This window comes from Panthera onca, chromosome F2 (genome assembly GCF_046562875.1).
Source record: "Panthera onca isolate mPanOnc1 chromosome F2, mPanOnc1 haplotype 2, whole genome shotgun sequence".
NCBI classification, from domain to species: Eukaryota; Metazoa; Chordata; class Mammalia; order Carnivora; family Felidae; genus Panthera; species Panthera onca.
In genome coordinates this window covers 6,714,588-6,733,125 of record NC_138356.1, presented here as the reverse complement: position 1 = coordinate 6,733,125, position 18,538 = coordinate 6,714,588, and the positions used below count along the sequence as shown (strand labels likewise).

The 18,538-nt window shown below is 38.9% G+C and overlaps 1 protein-coding gene across 3 annotated transcripts in view; it reads left to right on the top strand.

The window, feature by feature from the left end:
* ATP6V1H (ATPase H+ transporting V1 subunit H) overlaps nt 1–18,538 on the top strand; it is a 111,919-nt gene that overhangs the window by 46,250 nt on the left and 47,131 nt on the right. For all 3 annotated transcript variants that reach the window (XM_078441508.2, XM_078441507.2, XM_078441506.2), the window contains 2 exons: nt 13,530–13,708; nt 16,306–16,431. In XM_078441508.2, coding sequence (XP_078297634.1) covers nt 13,530–13,708; nt 16,306–16,431 — 305 coding nt within the window. The remainder of the gene's footprint in view (nt 1–13,529; nt 13,709–16,305; nt 16,432–18,538) is intronic.

Genomic DNA, 18,538 nt, shown 5'->3' with positions numbered 1-18,538 from the left:
TTCTGTGACTTTATTCTTGACCATCTGTGATGAATATGTGTTCATTTTCATACACATGGTTCTCCAGTAACTTTTAATGTCTGTATTCTGTGTTGATGTAAAGTGGTTTCTTTAACCAGTGTCCTATCGACGGGCATTTGAGGTGCTTCCAGTTTCTTTTACATGTCTGTCCACTTCTGTTGGATATAGTTCATTTTTTTTGTTTTAAACGTTTATTTTTGAGAGACAGCGAGGGGCAGACAGAGAGAATCCCAAGCAGACTCCACACGGCCAGTACAGAGTCTGGTGCAGGGCTTGAACCCACAAACCCAGGTCACGTGAGATCATGACCGGAGCTGAAATCAAGAGTCAGATGTTGAACCAACTGAGTCATGAGTCACCCAGAGGTCCCTCTGTTGGATATATAGCTCTCTAGGTGGAATTACTGAATCTAATAATAAACGTTTACAGTCTTGATAGGTAACATCAAATCACCTTTCATAAATTGGCAAGTTTACATTTCCATCAACTGTATCTTGAGGGTGCCTGTTTTTCCATTCTTCCACTGGCATTTAATATGATCTTTCTTTTCATTGTTACCAAAGATGAGGTGAAAAGTGAAATCATTTAAAGTTTGTATTTTGTTAACAATGAAGCTGAGCATTGTTTAATACTTTTTATTAGTTATTGATATTCCTCCTATAAATTGCTTACTGATAGCATTGGTCACCTTTAAAATTTTTAAACCTGATGTGTAGTAACTCTTTTCTAGGTGTTTGTAGTTAATAATAATAATAACTAATGTTTATCGAGAGCTTATTTTGTATCAGGGGCTGTTCTAATTGCTTTCAGTGTGTTGCTCATTTAATCTCCCAAGAACTCCATGCAGTGGGCGTTAGGCCACAAGTGGTTAAGGAATTTGCCAGAAAAGCTAGGAAGCGGCAGAGCGGGACTTCAGTCTCAGGCAGTAGGACTCATGCTCTTAACCGTCGTGCTAACCTGTCTTTGATGCTGAGGATAATAAATGTTACAAGTTATTGGGTGATTTGCATGCGTTGACTTATTTAATCTTCATTATTATCCAATTATTTTATTACATGTGAGGAAACCAAGGCTTAGCAAGTAAGTAAGCCTCAGTTAGTAAGCATTACGATTGGAATTCCAGCGAGTGCTGTCTGGCTCCAGAGTCACTAACCACTCTGTCATCTCCTTTTTCTCTTTCTTGGCGCATTTTCTCAGGAATCTTTAGCATTAAAAGAAAGGGAAACCACAAAAAGGAGAACTGTAGGTCCCATGAGAGAGGAATTGTTTCCCTATTTGAAAATACATTCTTTAAAAAAAAAAAAATTTTTTTTTTAACATTTATTTATTTTTGACAGAGCACGAGCAGGGGAGGGGCAGAGGGTGGGGGAGACACAGAATCCGAAGCAGGTTTCAGGCTCCGAGCTGTCAGCACAGAGCCCGACGCGGGGCTCGAACTCACGAACTGTGAGATCGTGACCTGAGCCGAAGTCGAACGCTTAACCGACTGAGCCACCCAGGCGCCTCCAGAATACATTCTTTTTAATGTAGGAACTGTTCTGTGGCCCTTGAGAATTTACTCTTAAGAAACAGGGGAATGTGGTGCCTCACATTGGCTGTGCCATTAGGTTTTCTAGCAAACTGTTAATGTGAGTGGTCACGTCCAGATACGGTAATAATTCTTCAGTCAGAGCAGGTTGTATTAATGAGACTCTACTTTGAGGTGTTTTAGTAGCTGAGTTGAATGTACCTTTTCTGCTGCTTGAGTGTTTCATCATCCATATTCTTATTTCTCTAGTAAAGATGAAAAATTCTAGAATTAGGATCTTCCAACAGTCTTCTGTTGGAGGTGGAGGGTGAGAACAGGAGGTTTTAGGAGAAGCTTCAGAGAGGAGAAGGCTTGAAGAGATTTTGGAAGGATGCCTAGGAGTGTTTTAGTACAAAGCTGGAAAGAGGTTGATAAATGTTAACAAATAAAGAAACTGACTTCTGGAATTGTCAGTAATTTGTTCTTGTAGGTTGATTATTGCCCCCTGCTCCCACCCTGAAGTGAATGTTAAAGGAATAAATGGAGTACGTAAGTCTGGCTCTTTTTTTTTTTCTTTTTTCTTTTTTCTTTTCCTGTGTGAGAGAGTGTGCTTAAGCTGGGGAGGGGCAGAGGGAGAGGGAAAGGAAGCATCTTAAGCAGGCTTCATGCCCAGTGTGGAGCCCCACGCTGGGCTCGATCTCACAAGTGTGAGTGAGATCATGACCTGAGCCGAAATCAAGAGTCGGTGGCTTGACCTCCTGAGCCACGCAGGCTCTCACAGTCTGGCTCTCGAAGATACGATCCTGGTTTGTGGCCACCGGCTCTCCGAAAGGACAGACCTGCTCTGTAAAACGGAGCGTTTGCTCTGCTGCTCTGTAGTACCCTTCTAGGCACCGGCCTGGTGGGGCCAGCACAGACCCTTCGGCCCCTGTCACTGACTCACCCTAACGTGTGTTCATACTCTGGGGGCGTCAGCCACCAAAGCCCAGGGCCTCTGAACGAGACTCCTTGAGATCTGCTTGTGCTACTTTATTGTGCGCTGTGCCTCCTTGGATGGACGTGAGGCAGGGCTGGCTGCTCTTTTAAATTCTGTTCATTTTGGTCGAATATGAATTACATCCTTTCAACTCAATATATTTATTTTTTGGAAAGCTTAAAGCTCCTCCTATTTGATTTGTCTTTGTTTTGATCTTCTCCCTCGTTTTTCCTTCTTCTAGTTCTGCTGTAGTTACAGGAATCTTTGTTTTATTAAACTTCCCTATTCCAAATTAAGCACCTGCCATGTAATAAGCAAATGGAAAAAATTTGATCTTCTTCCTGTTTATAAAAATAATACGGTGTTATGGTTAAAAAAGATGCTATGGAAAAATATTAAGAAAAAAGTGTAAATTAAACATAGTTTCACTCTCAGATATGGAAGCCTCTTGTTAATACCCGTAACTTACGACCTTTGTTCCCTTCCCACATCGGGGAGCAACCCTGGATGCATTGCAGTGGGCACCCAAAACCCGAATGGTTGGAGGGGCCCGGATTCTCCTCTCTTCACGGTTTGGGCAGATCGCGCTTGGCACCAATTTCTGCAGAGAGTGCGTGCACTCGGGTTGGTGGTAGTGTGTGTGCCCAGCATGCACAGTGGAGGCCGAGTTTGCTGGGCCGTCGGGCCGGCCTCTCTGCCTTTGGGAAGTTCGCTTCGCGTCTCCATGCTTCCGCTTTGTTCGTGTGTCTGGTGAGAGTGATACCATCTGTCTCCAGTCTCTCCTCGGGCTTTATGCTCATATGATAATGTCCTTTGAAAAAATAAATGTGGGCTAAAGAGCAGGCCCTCAGTAAGTATTGTGACCATATGACGGACCGAACAAAACACTGAGGTAGAAGTAGAAGAGCCTTCTATAGGAGTAGATGGGTGGTATTGAATTCAGTGATCTTTTTATGGGTTTCTTTATGGACTGAGAAATTCCTTTTAAAGGTTTTGGCTGCTTTGCTTGGTTCCCATATTTAAAAGTATAACAATAAAATTCTACAAGAGAATATCTGCTTGCACCTAATTCTGTATTGACAATGAACTCACCCTAGAGTGTCTTACATTTCGTCTTCATGAGTGTGTTAAGATTACTGATTATATTAGGATTTCATTTAAATAATCCGCTTAACAAAACGCTGTGGGAAGCAAGACTACAGGGAGAGAGTCCCAATTTTCTGTTAGTGCATGGGCTTTTTTCTAAATTGGAAGCTGTTCCTAAACTTGTCATGAAAAAAGTCTTTTTAGAAAGTAAGATATATTTGGTGTTGCTAGATTGTTAGGAAAGTTAGTACCCTGACTCAATGTCTTTGCAATTACATTGTCAGAAAGATGTCTTGGATTATTATCATTATTATTTTTCTTTGTGTGACTTTCTTTTATGTGAAATGGGTCAACAGCTGGCTAAGTAATTAACATGGAAGTGAATAGTATTTTTCAGTTTATATCTACCTATCCTTTTTTGTATATTTTCTTAAGTTAAAATATTTACTGTTCCAAATGTTGATGATCGTAAACATTTATCCTAAATTATTTCTTCTGATCATTTGGGGATAAGGGTGCTTGTCTCTTTAAGGTAAAATACAGGTGTGGGAGAGAGAGCTGCTGTAGAGGTCAGGGTCTTATTTTAGCTGCTCTGTTCCACAGAATAGATTTCTATATTGATTTTCATTTTAGACCATTATTGTGTAAGATAAAAGGGTCATTGGAAGCAGCAACCGTTAATATTGTTATGTCTTAGAAGAGAGGTGTTAGTTGACATTAGTTGAATCCTACCTTTGAGCTCCTCCCTCTGTCTCCTTGTCCCTCTCCTTCTCCCACCTGCTCTCCTGTCTCTTCCATGAATTATTTATTCACCTATCAAATGTTTACTAAAGGCGATTATGTAATAGGCAGTGTGTTGTTAGTTACCGAGTGTATAGAAGGATGAGTAACGTAAGATGCGTTTTCTCATGATTTCGTTTTGTATTTAAACGCTCATCTTTATGGAGTGACTTCATGAAGTCACCATGAAGAATGTTTACAACATAAAAAGCTCAAAAAGTCCCAGAGAACTAGAGAGCCAGACTGAGTTTCTCAGTTTTGTTTTGTTTTGTTTGTGTGTGTGTGTGTGTGTGTGTGTGTGTGTGTGTTTTTAAACCTAATTTGGGACTTCGGTAGACTGATTATCTGCTTTTTATGGAAATTGGAAAAGTACAATAGTGTAGCCCTTTTTCTGATTTTCCTTTCAGTATGGTGTATTAGGGAGAGTGTATGCTCTGGGGTGGATGGATGTAGGCATGAATTTGGCACTACGCTGTTGGGAGAGTGGCTTGAACTCTTCGAGCGGATTTCTCCATCTGTGAAAGAGTAATACTTAACTCACTTCAAGATTAGGTAAGGATTCAGTGAGATAACAGGAGCCCGGCAGTAGTAAGCATAAAGTTTTGTATTTATTTCCCTGCCTTTTCTGCCGAGGAAAACATAGAGTGATAGCAGTTTGCCTGTTTAAATCATCTACCTCTATAAATTGCATTCTTGCTAAGTTAGTGTTGACCGTGGGCAAAGATCCAGTGCTGACCTGTTTGATTTAGAAGAAGCGGCATGGGGGCACCTGGGTGGCTCAGTCGGGTAAGTGTCCAACTTCGGCTCAGGTCGCGATCTCACAGTTCGTGAATTTGAGCCCCACGTCAGGCTTTGTGCTGACAGCCCGGAGCCTGGAGCCTACTTTGGATTCTGGGTCTCCCTCTCTCTCTGCCCCTCCCCTGCTCATGCTCTGTCTCTCTCTCTCTCTCTCTCAAAAATAAACAAACATTTAAAAAAAGCGGCATGAATATTTTATTGATATGTAACACGATTTAAAAATTGTATTTAAATTATATTTACAGTTTCAATTTTGTACCCACAGCACATGGAACTAATTACAAGGGTGATTTCGGGGCTCTGTCTGATTTTAGTTTCAGATTATGTAAACTAGACCCAATCTGTTGGCAGGACTATTAGATTTTTGGTATATGTGCTGCCGAAGCGAGCACAGGACTATTAGATTTTTAGACCCTGCTGTGCTAAATTTGGGACGGTACAGTCATTAGGAGAATATGCAGAGGGCTGGAAATCAGAAGAATGTCTTTAGATATCCAGAACTTTAATGTACACAACTGAGTTAAAATTAAGTCATTAGAAAGGACATAGTAAACCCATTTGACTTAGACCATCAGCAGGTGAAAAAATGACGTGTCCTTTTTTCTTTATCATTCTCAAATTCATAAAACCTTTAGTCATGTATTTTTTTCCCACATCTTGAAACCCAGGCAGGACATTTTTGTGCTGAAGGCTTTAGGAAGCTTGCCGAGCTGCTGTGAGCTGAAAAAGTCTAGCAGCTGCTAATTATTTTGTTTCCCATTTGGCTCGGTGGATTTTATTTTTGAAAATGTCAGTCTCACTTATTCATAGTAGGTGCTGGACTTCAGGTCTCTGCAAATGTTATTCTATTGGTTAAGTTGATTTGTCAATCTTTAGTTCCTAAAATAAATCAGTATGTTTTGAGCTAGTAACTGAAAAGACACCGAAGATCATATTTGTGGTCTAGAGTTCTACATATATTGTGAGTTTTATTTCTCTTTTTGGCTCTGCTTAGTCAAGAGTCTACGTAGTGTGTCAGATAGTAAGAGAATTTATATTTTTACTTACCTTCCTGTGCAGGCGGTTCATAGTTGGAACCCTTTCGGGGAGGTCCACCCTAGTTTGAGTGTGTGGGGTGCTGTTTCGCCCACAGCTTTGGCGTGGAGGTATCGCTATCAAGAAATCTTATTCCCTTGGGGCGCCTGGGTGGCTCAGTCGGTTAAGCAGCCGACTTCGGCTCAGGTCATGATCTCACGGTCCGTGAGTTCAAGCCCCGCGTCGGGCTCTGTGCTGACAGCTCAGAGCCTGGAGCCTGTTTCGGATTCTGTGTCCCCCTCTCTCTGACCCTCCTCTGTTCATGCTCTGTCTCTCCCTGTCTCAAAAATAAATAAAACGTTAAAAAAAAAAAAAAAGAAATCTTATTCCCAAGTCTGTACCTCATTCCCTGTCTCAGGAACTTACGTGTTACTCAATAGATACCAGGTCTGGTGAGGTATAGTAAGATTGAGTCATTTTTTCATCTTGGGCTGAGTCTTTATGCAGTGATACTTCAAATATGGTGTGCGTGTGAACCGTTGGGTAGCTGCGTACAGAAAGGAAGAGTAAGCAGGCAGAAGCTTACAGTACCTTGACGGAATAGTTGCATACCTGTCGAATTTAATAATACAAAATTTGAGATCGCGTTGTGCATGTCTTTTTAAATTCATTTTTCTGGAGATTCATTTTTGTGTTTTATACAAGTATTTGCACTTCCATGGCTGGAAGGTCAAAAGCAAACGTAACTGGCCTTCCCCAGTTTGAGATGGTTTGAGAAACCCTGCTTTAACATACAATTTCACAAGGCTAGCGGTTGTGGCGAAGGAAAGATCTGAGTTGTCACGTGATTCCACTGCACTCTTAGTGAGGACGAGATTTCTGCACCATTGCTTGGACAATGGCAGAAATTACATTTGCGCTTTTGATTTTGTGGAGGTGAAGATGCCATTGAATTTTAGGGCTTTTTAAAAAAATATTTATTTTGAGAGAGAGAGAGAGAGAGAACACGCATGCCTGCATGCTTGAGGGAGAGGGAGAGAGAGAATCCCTGACACGGGGCTCAGTCTCACAACTGTGAGATCGTGACCTGAGCTGAAGTCAAGAGTTGGCTGCTTAACTGACTGAGCTACCCAGGCGCCCTGAGTTTTGGGGCCTTTAAAGAATAAGCTGCTGCCAGATTGTCTAGGTTTGTTTGGGAAAATTCGTTTTTTGGTTTTTTTTTTAGTGTTAATTTATTTTGAGAGAGAGAGAACAAGAGCCAGGGAGGGGCAGAGAGCAGGGGAGAGAGAGAGGGAATCCCAAGCAGGCTCTGCACTGTCAGTGCAGAGCCCAACATGGGGCTCAATCTCTTGAACCTTGAGACCACAACCCAAGCTGAAATCAAGAGTTGGACGCTCAACCGACTGAGCCACCGAGGTGCCCCACAAATTCAGTTTCTTATTTCATGATCCATTCGTTTGTTTTCATTCTTTATTAATGAAATGGAAATGAAATTAAACCATGTTTTGAAGGGAAAATGATCAGGCTCATTGATTTGACTCAGGATTGAAGAAAAGGGGAGAATCAACTATGACCTAAGTTCCAAAGTTCTGTTATCTTGGAGAACTGAGAGGAAAGGTGGTATTAGAAGAACACAGTAGTGCTGCTGTTAGTTATTATATTGATTGTGTTGAAGTTATTGTTGAAATCGCGAGTTACGATAATACCTTCATTAAGAAGCTTAATTCTTTAGTCAGCAAATATACAGTGAAATAACAAAGGATCATATGAGCAAAAGTGTTTTGATATGTTTCTTTTTTTTAAATTATTTTTAAGATTTATTTTTATTTTTGAAAGAGAGAGAGAGAGAGCACACATGTGTGAGGGAGGGGCAGAGAGAGAGGGAGACAGAGGATCCGAAGTGGGCTCGGAGCTCAGGGCAAAGAGCACGATGCAAGGCTTGAACTCACGAACGGCGAGATCATGACCTGAGCCGAACGAAGTTGGATGCTTAAGTCCCGTGTTTTGATGTGTTTCTGAAGTTAGAAGAGATAGTAAGAAAAATAACTAGAAAAAGCAACAGAAAACTTTGTAAAATAATAAAGTCTTTAAAAAGCAAAGGAAGAAGGGAAGAGTATCATAAAGGAAGAGGTTATCAGAACTTAGGTCTCCCCAGAGCTTAAGGTCTTTAACTGAATTTCATTATGGTCAGGGAACATATTCTAATAAGTTTCAATTCTTTGAAATTTGAGACTTGTTTTAAACAAGACTTATGGTCTGTCATGGTGAATGTGCCATGTGTGCTTTAAAAGAATGTATATTTTGCAGATGTATAGTGTTCTGTAAAATGTAAATTAAAGCAGGGTGGTTAAGAGTGTTTTTCAGCTCCTCTATGCACTGATGTTTTGTTTAGTGGTTGTATCAATTGCCAAGAGTGGGAGTTGTTAAAATCTCCAGCTATTATTTATGGATTTGTCTGTTTTTCCCTTCAGTTTTGCCAATTTTTGCTTTATGTATTTTGAAGCTCTGTTATTAATACATTTGTGTATGTTACATTTTCCTGATGTAACAGGAAAATTTCCTTGAATCGTTGTGAAATGTCCTTTATTATTGGTGATGCTTTTTCTCTTGATAAGTACTTTATTTGGAATTAATATAGACAGGCCAGCTTTCTTGTCTTTTCTTTCAGTTTCTTTTCTTTCTTTTTGACGTGCCAGCTTTCTTATGCTTATGGCTTTCCATCTTTTGATTTCAGCCTATCTATGTCTTATATTTAAAGTTCGTCTCTTTTAGACCACATATACTTGAGTCTTGAATTTTAATCCCCAAATCCTCTGCCTCTTAACTGGAGCATTCAGTTCACTGGCATTTAAAATAATTATTGGTACAGTTGAATTTAGGCCTACCGTTGTACTATTTCTGTTGGTCTTAATCTGTTTTTTGTTCTTCTTTCATTCTTGCCTTCTCTTGAGGTAACTGAATCCCTTTTAGAATTTCATTTTAATTTTTCTGTTGACCTTTAAATGTTCTTTGTAGTGTTTCCTTTTTTTAATTAAATTTTTTTATTAAAAAATTTTAAAATATTTTTATTTTTGAGAGAGAGAGACAGAGAGAGAGAGTGCACAAGTAGGGGAGGGACAGAGAGAGAGGGAGACACAGAATCTGAAGCAGGCTCCGGGCTCCGAGCTGTCAGCACAGAGCCTGACGCGGGGCTCGAACTCACAGACTGTGAGATCATGACCTGAGCTGAAGTCGGACCCTTAACTGACCGAGCCACCCAGGTGCCCCTGTAGTGTTTATTTCTTAGAGCTTGTTTTGGTAGCACAGTATATGCATCCTTAACTTTTCCCATTAAAGTTAACATTGTACTCTTTTATGTAAAATGTAAGAACTTGAAATCATACAGGTCTATTCTCTCTTTTTTATTCTATAGTTGACATATAAATATATTTACATAGGTAAGAAAAAAAACCTGTATTACAGTCTAACTTTTCCTTTAAACAGTCTTATTTGTATTACAGAAGAGGGAAAAATAGTCTTTTGTATTCATTCAACTATTTACCGTATCTGTTGTTTTTCCTTGTGTCCTGAAGGTTCAGCTTTCCATTTGGCAGTCTCACTTCTGTCACCTGCAGAATTCCCTTTAGCTCAGGGCTCATCAGTCTGTAGTAGCTCATGGGTCAGTTCTGGCCCACCATCAGTTTTTGTAAATAAAGCTTTATTGGAACACTGCTGTGCTTTTTTTTTTTTTTTTCTGTATTTTGTATGCCAGCTTTTGCATTATAATGGCAGAATTGAATAGCTATGATGGAACCCTCAAAGCCTAAAGTATTCATTATTTGGCCCATTTTAGAAAGTTTGCCCACCCATGCTTTCGCATGCCTTCTACCACAGGTCTGGTGGTGACCAATTAATTTCAGTATCTGAAAATTGGTTGTTTACCTTTATTAAAAAAATCGAGATATAATTGACATACAACGTTTTGTTAGTTTCAGGTATCCAGCATGACACTTTGATATTTGCATATATTGTGAAATAATCACCCCAGTATGTCTAATTAACATCCATCACCACACATAGTTACAAATTTTGTCTTGTGATTACACCTTGTAAGATCTACTTTCTTAGCACCTTTCAGATATACATATAGTGCTATTAACTGTAGTCATCATGCTGTACATTGTATCCCTAGGACTCCCTTATTTTATAACTGGAAACTTGTACCTTTTGGTCCCCTTCACCCATTTTGCCCACCCCTCATCCACTGCATCTGGCAACCACCAGTCTGTTCTCTATATTTATGAGTGTGTTTTCTTTTAATTTCAGTTTTTTGAAGATTCCACATATAAATGCGTTCATACAGCATTTGTTTTTCTCTACCATTTCACTTAGCATAATGCCCTGAAAGTCTATCTGTGTTGTCATAAATGGCAAGATTTCCTTTTTTTAAATGGCTGAATAATATACCATTGTGTATATATACTCCCATTTTCTTCCTTTCTTTTTTAAAATATTTTTAATGTGTATTTATTTTTGAGAGAGAGAGATAGAGAGAGAGAGAGAGTGCAAATGGGGGAGGGGCAGAGAGAGAGGGAGACACAGAATCCAAAGCAGGCTCCAGGCTCTGAGCTGTCAACACAGAACCCAACGCAGGGCTTGAACTCCTGAGGCATGAGATCATGACCTGAGCCGGAGTTGGTCGCTTAACTGACTGAGCCGCCCAGGCACCCCTATGCCCCATTTTCCTTATCCATTCATCCTTTGTTGGACACTTAGATTATTCCTATGTCTTGGCTGTTGTGAATAATGCTGCAATAAATATGGGAGTGCAGATAATCTCATTGATACTCTGTTTTCATTTCCTTTGGATAAATACCTAGAAGTGGAATGGCTGAATCATATGGCAGTTCTATTTTTAATTTTTTGAGGAACCTTCATAGTGTTTTCCATACTGACTGCACCAATTTATGTTCTCATCAGTAGTGAACAAGTGTGCACTTTTCTCCATAACCTTGAAACCACTTGTTATCTTTTGTTTTTTGAGGTGATATTCCATTGTGGTTTTGATTTGTATTTCTCTGATGAGTCGTGATATTTTTATGTACCTGTTAGTCGTTTGTATGTCTTTGGAAAAATGTCATTTCAGATCCTCTGCCCATTTTTAAATCACTTTGTTGTGGTTGTTATTGAGTTGTATGAGTTCTTCATATATTTTGGATATTAACCCCTTATCAGATACATGCTTTGCAAATATATTCTTTCATCCACCAGGATACCTTTCATTTTTTAATTTAATTTATTTTATTTTATTTATCTTATTTTATTTTAGTTATTTTTGCTGTGCAGAAGCTTTTTAGTTTGATGTCACCCCACTTGCAAGTTTTTGCTTTTCTTCCTTGTACTTTGGTGTCATATACAAAAGATCATTGCCAAGATCAAGGTCAGGGAACTTTTTCCCTATTTTCTTTTTTTTTTTTTTAGGAGGTTGACAGCTTCAGTATGTGTAAGTCTTCAATCCATTTTGAGCTAATTTTTGTGAGTGGTGTAAGATAGGGCTCCAGTTTCATTTTTCTGAATGTGATTATACAGTTTTCCTAATGTCATATATTGAAAAGACTATCCTTTCTGTATTGAGTACTCTTTTATGTATGTATATATTTTTGAGAGAGAGAGAAAGAGGTAGAGAGAGAGCAAGCGAGGGAGAGAGAGAGCGCACAAGTGCATGAGCAGGGGAGGGGCAGAGAGAGAGGGGGAGAGAGAATTCTAAGGCTCCAGCACTGTCAGTGAGGAGCCCCATGTGGGGCTTGATCTCATGACCTGTGAGATTATGACCTGGGCTGAAATCAAGAGTTGGGACACTTAACCGACTGAGCCACCCAGACAGCCCCTCCATTGAGTATTCTTGGCTCCTTTGTCAAATATGAGTTGATTGTATATGTGGGGTTTTATATCTGGGCTATTTTGTTCCATTGGTCTGTGTGTCTGTTTTATGCCAGTGCCATACTGTTTTGATTAATAAAGCTTTGTAGTTTAAACCAGGAAACGTGTTTGTTCTTCTTCCAGCTTTGTTCTTCTTTCTCAGGATTCCTTTGGTTACTCAGGGTCTTTTATGGTTCCATACAAAGTTTAGGATTGTTTTTTCTACTTCTGTGAAAAATGGAATTTTGGAATTCCATTGGAATTTTGATAGGGATCGATCTCTAATTTACATATGCTGAGATAACTCTCTTAATGTGTTTAGCATAATGACTAGGAATATAGTTTGCTTGCAAAAATAAATTTAAAAATTTCATATTTTGGTACAGTTGACTTGGAATTGTCATTACAGGATTTGTGTGTGGGGGGGTGGGTGTGTGTGTGGAGGGGAGGCATTTGACAGGCCGCCTTTACCATCTTGGTGAAGGTAGCTTTCTTGAGAGCTTGTCTGTTTCTGTCCCTAAGCCTGAGCATAGTCTTTGCTTAGAAATACTGGTTCATTCAACGAACAGTTTATTTTTATAAATAGAGTTGAACAGTGTAGGGGTTAGGAGAGCTGACCCCCTGTGCTGTCCGAAATCCATGTATATCTTTGGACTCCCCCAAAACTTAATTATGAGTAGCATACTGTTGACTAGAAGCCTTACTGATAAACAGACGATTAACACATATTTTGTATGTCATGTATCTTATACTGTATTCTTACAATAAAGTAAGCTAGAAAAAAAATTTTTAAGAAAATCCTAAGGAATAAAAATGCGTTTCCAGTACTGTACTGTAATTATCAAAAAAAATCTGCAGAAGAGTGAACCTGCACAGTTCAAATCCGTATTAAGGGTCCAGTATATTTAGGATTCCTTTGCTCTTTTCATAAGTATTCTTCTAAGTAGAAAAATTACAGAAGAAAACTAGAGAATTTGCCAGAATGTCACAAAACTTTTTTGGTAATTGTTCAGGCAATGTCCTTTGTGCATTTGCAGGTTGGTGAGAGGGGAAAGGGTGACTGACTGAGAAACTCTAGAGATACTTGAAGAAACATTCTTCCTTAGCATCCCAAGTACTAGGTGGCTAACAGATGAGAAGTTCACTGGGTGTGCTCAGAAGCAGGGCTGTGAGAAAGGATTTGATGGACTTAATTGTAAACATGTCCAGTGTTTTGAGGCCCGACTGGTTCAATGATTTTAAATGTGTGGTTAAGCCAGTAAGTAAGCGAGGAATAAGAAATACGCTTTTGATATGGGACAGGTGCTCAGGAAAGAGATAAGGATTTGTGATATAGTCTTCGCTTAACCCGAGAATAGAGGAGGAGAGAGGGCGCAGGAGGTAGTGCAGGGGTCTAAGAATATCACATAAAGAAATTATACGGTTTTCTCACGTGTGTGTCTAACTCAGAACTTTTTGGAGAAATCGACTGAAAGAGAAACTCGCCAAGAATATGCCCTGGCTATGATCCAGTGCAAAGTTCTGAAACAGTTGGAGAATTTGGAACAGCAGAAGTACGACGATGAAGATATCAGTGAAGATATAAAATTTCTTTTGGAAAAACTTGGTGAGAGTGTCCAAGACCTTAGGTATGTTATTTTAAAAAAACTCTCACAGGCTGGATATATTGGGCCTTGTTGGACTTTCCTAGTATTTTCAGAAAGTCTAAGTTTGTTACTAACTATAAACTCAAAAGATTTCACTAAAACATTATGTCTTCTGTTAAGAATTGGGGATATGGGGGGTGGGGGACAACCGGCTCATCACCATGGTAACAGTTGGCTAGAGCCTTGTGTTACATCTTCTCTTTTGGGGAGGTTTCCACCCTTCTCTTGTCTGAAATCTGACTTAATCCCACAGGATGTTGGTGTCACTCTGGAACCCCTTAAGAATCTCCCCCTGGTTTAGAATCTTTTTAAACAGCACTCGTTAATTTTTGAAGGATGTTTGGCCATAAACGGAAAGAGTATTTTTTTCCCTGCTTTTTTGAAGTTCCTATTGTGTTCTTTATTTTTGATATTAAAAATTACACAAATGATGTACAATGCAGTAAGAGAAAAAAGAATCCTTACATAGTTCTAGAAGGGACTCCATACCTCTTCCACCTAGTCATCCCGCCCCCACTTTTGTGTTTGCTTCCAGAAAAACCTTCCTAGCCCTGCTCCCCTGACACGTGTGTCCATGCACACACACAAACGCATATACAGATGGGGTTCTGCATATTCTTCTGGAACTGTTCATTTTTGTTTAATAATGTATTGATGATCTTTCCCATAACGTATATATCCTTTGTTTTTAAACTACTGATACATTTTTAAAAGGGAATTACTGTGTAGAAGTAGATCTTTCTGTGTAGGTGGTTTGGGTTTGGGAGCCAGGCTGAACCCAGTTTGAATTGTCTGGCCACTTTGTCCACACTTGGCCTTGACAAGCTTCTTGACTTTGTGAAGCCTCAGTTTTCCTTTTGCTAAAATAGCAATAAAAATTCTAACCTGGTAGGATTTGTTGTGAGGTTTCAACTATCCAGCAAATGCCTTCGGTGTAGTATGTGTTCCAGAAATGCATTTACCAGATAATTCAGTGCAGCTCTTAATCCCAAGGCCCAAGTGCTGCTATAGAGATGGGATGTGTCACCGAGATCAGTGGTCTATCATGGGCGTTGTAGAGGGAGGCAAATGAGTTTTGTCCTTCTGTAATTTCAAATGTGACTAACTGCATTGTAATAAACTAGCCTGGCCGGCAGTAGACTTGAAGTTTTTACAAATTTTACTAAGTTCATTTTTATAAATCTGTTATCAGTTCTTCTCTAATAATGATTTGAGATCTCTTAAAAATGAATAAGATTAGTGATACTTAGCTTTCTAAATTATTTAATCCATGTTAGCCAATTATTATTATGTATTGATTTTTCATGTTGAGTTTGGTAATTTGAAAAATCCTGCTCTTTACATTAAAGCCAGTCAGGTGATGGGTATAGGTAAAAGAGCTTTGTCTCTGTTTTTGCTGTTAAAGGTTTAGGATATTCATGTTAAACAGCATTAGTTTACTTCTTACACTGATTGGCCTTACATTAAAGTAAATTAGTACTTTATTTAATAGAACACTCTATTCAACTTAACCAGTAAAATTCTGGTTATATTGAATTACCAGTCAGTATTTAAATGGCTAAATCTTTTTCAACTTTTCACTTGGAAGGATGTCCAGCCATGTCCTTTTAAGTTTTCACTTTTCACTTAGAAGGAAAACCATTGGCTGACAACACTAAACACTTTTTATAGAATGAAGCTTTGAATAATTAAGTTACTTGATACATAGTGAATGATTTTTTTTTTTTTTTTAAACGTTTATTTATTTTTGAGACAGAGAGAGGCAGAGCATGAACGGGGGAGGGGCTGAGAGAGAGGGAGACACAGAATCGGTAGCAAGTTCCAGGCTCTGAGCCGTCAGCCCAGAGCCCGACGCGGGGCTCGAACTCACGGACCGCGAGATCGTGACCTGAGTTGAAGTCGGACGCTTAACCGACTGAGCCACCCAGGCGCCCCAGTGAATGATTTTTTTAATGGCATTGCATTGCAGTTTGTTTTATGCAGAGGTTTTTGTTTTTGATTTATAATGTTAACTTTGTTAGTGAATTACCTTTGCAGTGTTTGTAATCATGTTGTGCAATATTATACCCGTATGTGTATTTTTCATTGCATAATACAGTATAGTGGTTTATGACATATATAGTATTGGAATATGCTATTTAAGTAACATACTTTTATATAGATTCACATTAACGCATCTAGTGGTCTGGCAAATACAGTATTTTAAGTGGGATGGTGGAAACTCTGCTAGATTATCAGATATTATACTGATTATACTTTATTTATTAGGACGAAGATTTTGAAAGCAAATGCTCCTTTCAGTAAACCTCATTTTGAGCACTCCAATTTGGCAGGAGTATTGGACCTTAGGACCTTGAATAAATTTCACATGGTTTATTAAAGATTATTTAAGCTGTTTAAACTTTGTTTAGTGGTAGTTTGTTAATGTACAAAGGATGGTCAGTCTTTGCAGTTAAATCATCGGTGAAGAATTTTTTCTTCTCTTGAGGTATGATTAACATGGTAAAAATGTTTTGCTTAATTTTGGAGCAACTCTTAGATTTTTCTTAACTTTGAGATCCTTAAAATTTTTTTTGTAGCTCATTTGATGAATATAGCTCAGAGCTTAAATCTGGAAGACTGGAGTGGAGTCCTGTGCACAAATCTGAGAAATTTTGGAGAGAAAATGCTGTGAGATTAAATGAGAAGAATTATGAGCTCTTAAAGTAAGTTTTAAATTTCACTTCACACTCTTAATACCTGTTGTTCCACCTCCTTGCCAATGTACTTTTGTCACTAGTGATAATAAATTTTAAAAAATAGTAAAAAATTTTAGTTATTTCATGATTTTAATTTGTATTTTCTTCCTTCCTTATGTGGTTGAATACCTTTTCATCTGCTTATCAGTCATTTGGATATCTATTTTTCCAGAATTGGTTGTTCAGGCATTTAAAAAAATTTTTTAATAGGAGATCTGTATGTATTCTGAACGAGAGGTCTTATATCTGTTTATCTCAACTGTTTTCTTCTACTCTTTCACATACCATTTCACTCTTTGGTTTTAGTGTGGCTCCATTGATTAATTTTTTCCTTTATGGCTAGTATTTTTTTTTTGTGTCCTGGTTAAGAAGTTTTTCCCCATATGGGGTCATGAAGATGTATTTCCAGGTCATCTGCTGGAAGATTTACTGTTTGAACCTTTCACAACTAGATCTCTATTCCATCTAGAATTGGTTTTGGGTAAGGTACAAAGTAGGGGTCAAGATGCAGTTATTTTCATTATGTAGATGTCTAATTGAACCGATACCATTTTTAATAAAAATTTTTTAAATGTTTATTTATTTTTGAGAGAGAGAGAGAGAGAGAGAGAGAGCGAGCACAAGTGGGGGAGGGGCAGAGAGAGAGGGAGACACAGAATCTGAAGCAGGCTCCGGGCCCTGAGCTGTCAGCACAGAGCCCAACTTGGGGCTTGAACCCACGACCCTCGCATCATGACCTGAGCTGAAATCCAGAGTCAGATGCTCAACATACTAAGGCACCCAGGTGCCCCATTTTTTGGGTTATCTTATCACTTTCTTGATAGAGTCCTTGGAAGCACATTTAAAAATTTTGATAAAGTCCAGTTTATTTATTTTTTTGTTTCTCATGCTCTTGGTGTCCTACTGAAGAATCCATTGCCAAAACCAAGGTTTTGAAGATTTACTCCTCTGTATTCTGTAATATTTTTATAGTTTTAGCACGTACATTTAAGTCTTAAAAAAAAAATTTTTTTATGTTTATTTTTGAGAGAGAGAGAGACAGAGTATGAGTGGGGGAGGGGCAGAGAGAGAGGGAGACCCAGAATCCGAAGCAGACACCAGGCTCTGAGCTGTCAGCACAGAGCCCGATGCGGGGCTCGAACTCACGAACCGTGAGATCATGACCTGAGCCGAGGTTGGATGCTTAACTGACTGAGCCACCCAGGCGCCCCACATCTAAGTCTTTGATCCTTTCGAATTTTATTGTACATGATGTGAAGTAAGGGCCCAACTTCATTCTTTTGCATGTAGCTATCCAGTTATCCCAGTAACATTTGTTGAAAAGACTATTTTTCCCCATTGCATTGTCTTGGTATCCTTATTGAAACTCAGTTGGCCTGTGGACACATGGGTTTATTTTTGGACGTTCGGTTTTGTTCTGTTGATCTACATGACTATTCTGATACCAGTATCCTACTGTCTTGATTACTTTTACTTTGTAGTGTGTTTTGAAATTCAGAAATGTGAGTCTTTTGCCTTCTTCTTTTTTCTGTATTGTGTTTAATCAGTCTCCCATTGATGGATATTTAATACTATTGCCAGATTTTGCTGTTAGAAACAATGCAAGAATTACTCTCTCTCCCCTACACACACACACACACACACACACACACACACACACACACACACACACACCGTACTGTAACTTTTAAAATGAATAGATTTAAATTTTTAGAATAATGTTAGGTTTACAGAAAGATTGAGGGGAATGTACAGAGAGTTTTCATATATTCTCTCTTCCCCTATTATTAACATCTTGCAATAGTGTGGTACGTTTGTTATAACTGATGAACCAATATTTATACATTATTTTTCACTGAAGTCTGTAAGTTACATTAGGGCTCACTTTTTTCTGTTGTCTAGTTCACTCTGGTTACATGCTCTGTAGGTTTTGACTGATACCACATGTCCCCTATTACCGTGTCACGCAGAATAGTTTCACTGCCCTAAAAATTTCCCACGTTCCACCTACTCGCTCTGCTCTTCCTCCCTCTCCCTGAACCTCTGGCAACCACTGGTCTTATTTCTATCCTGT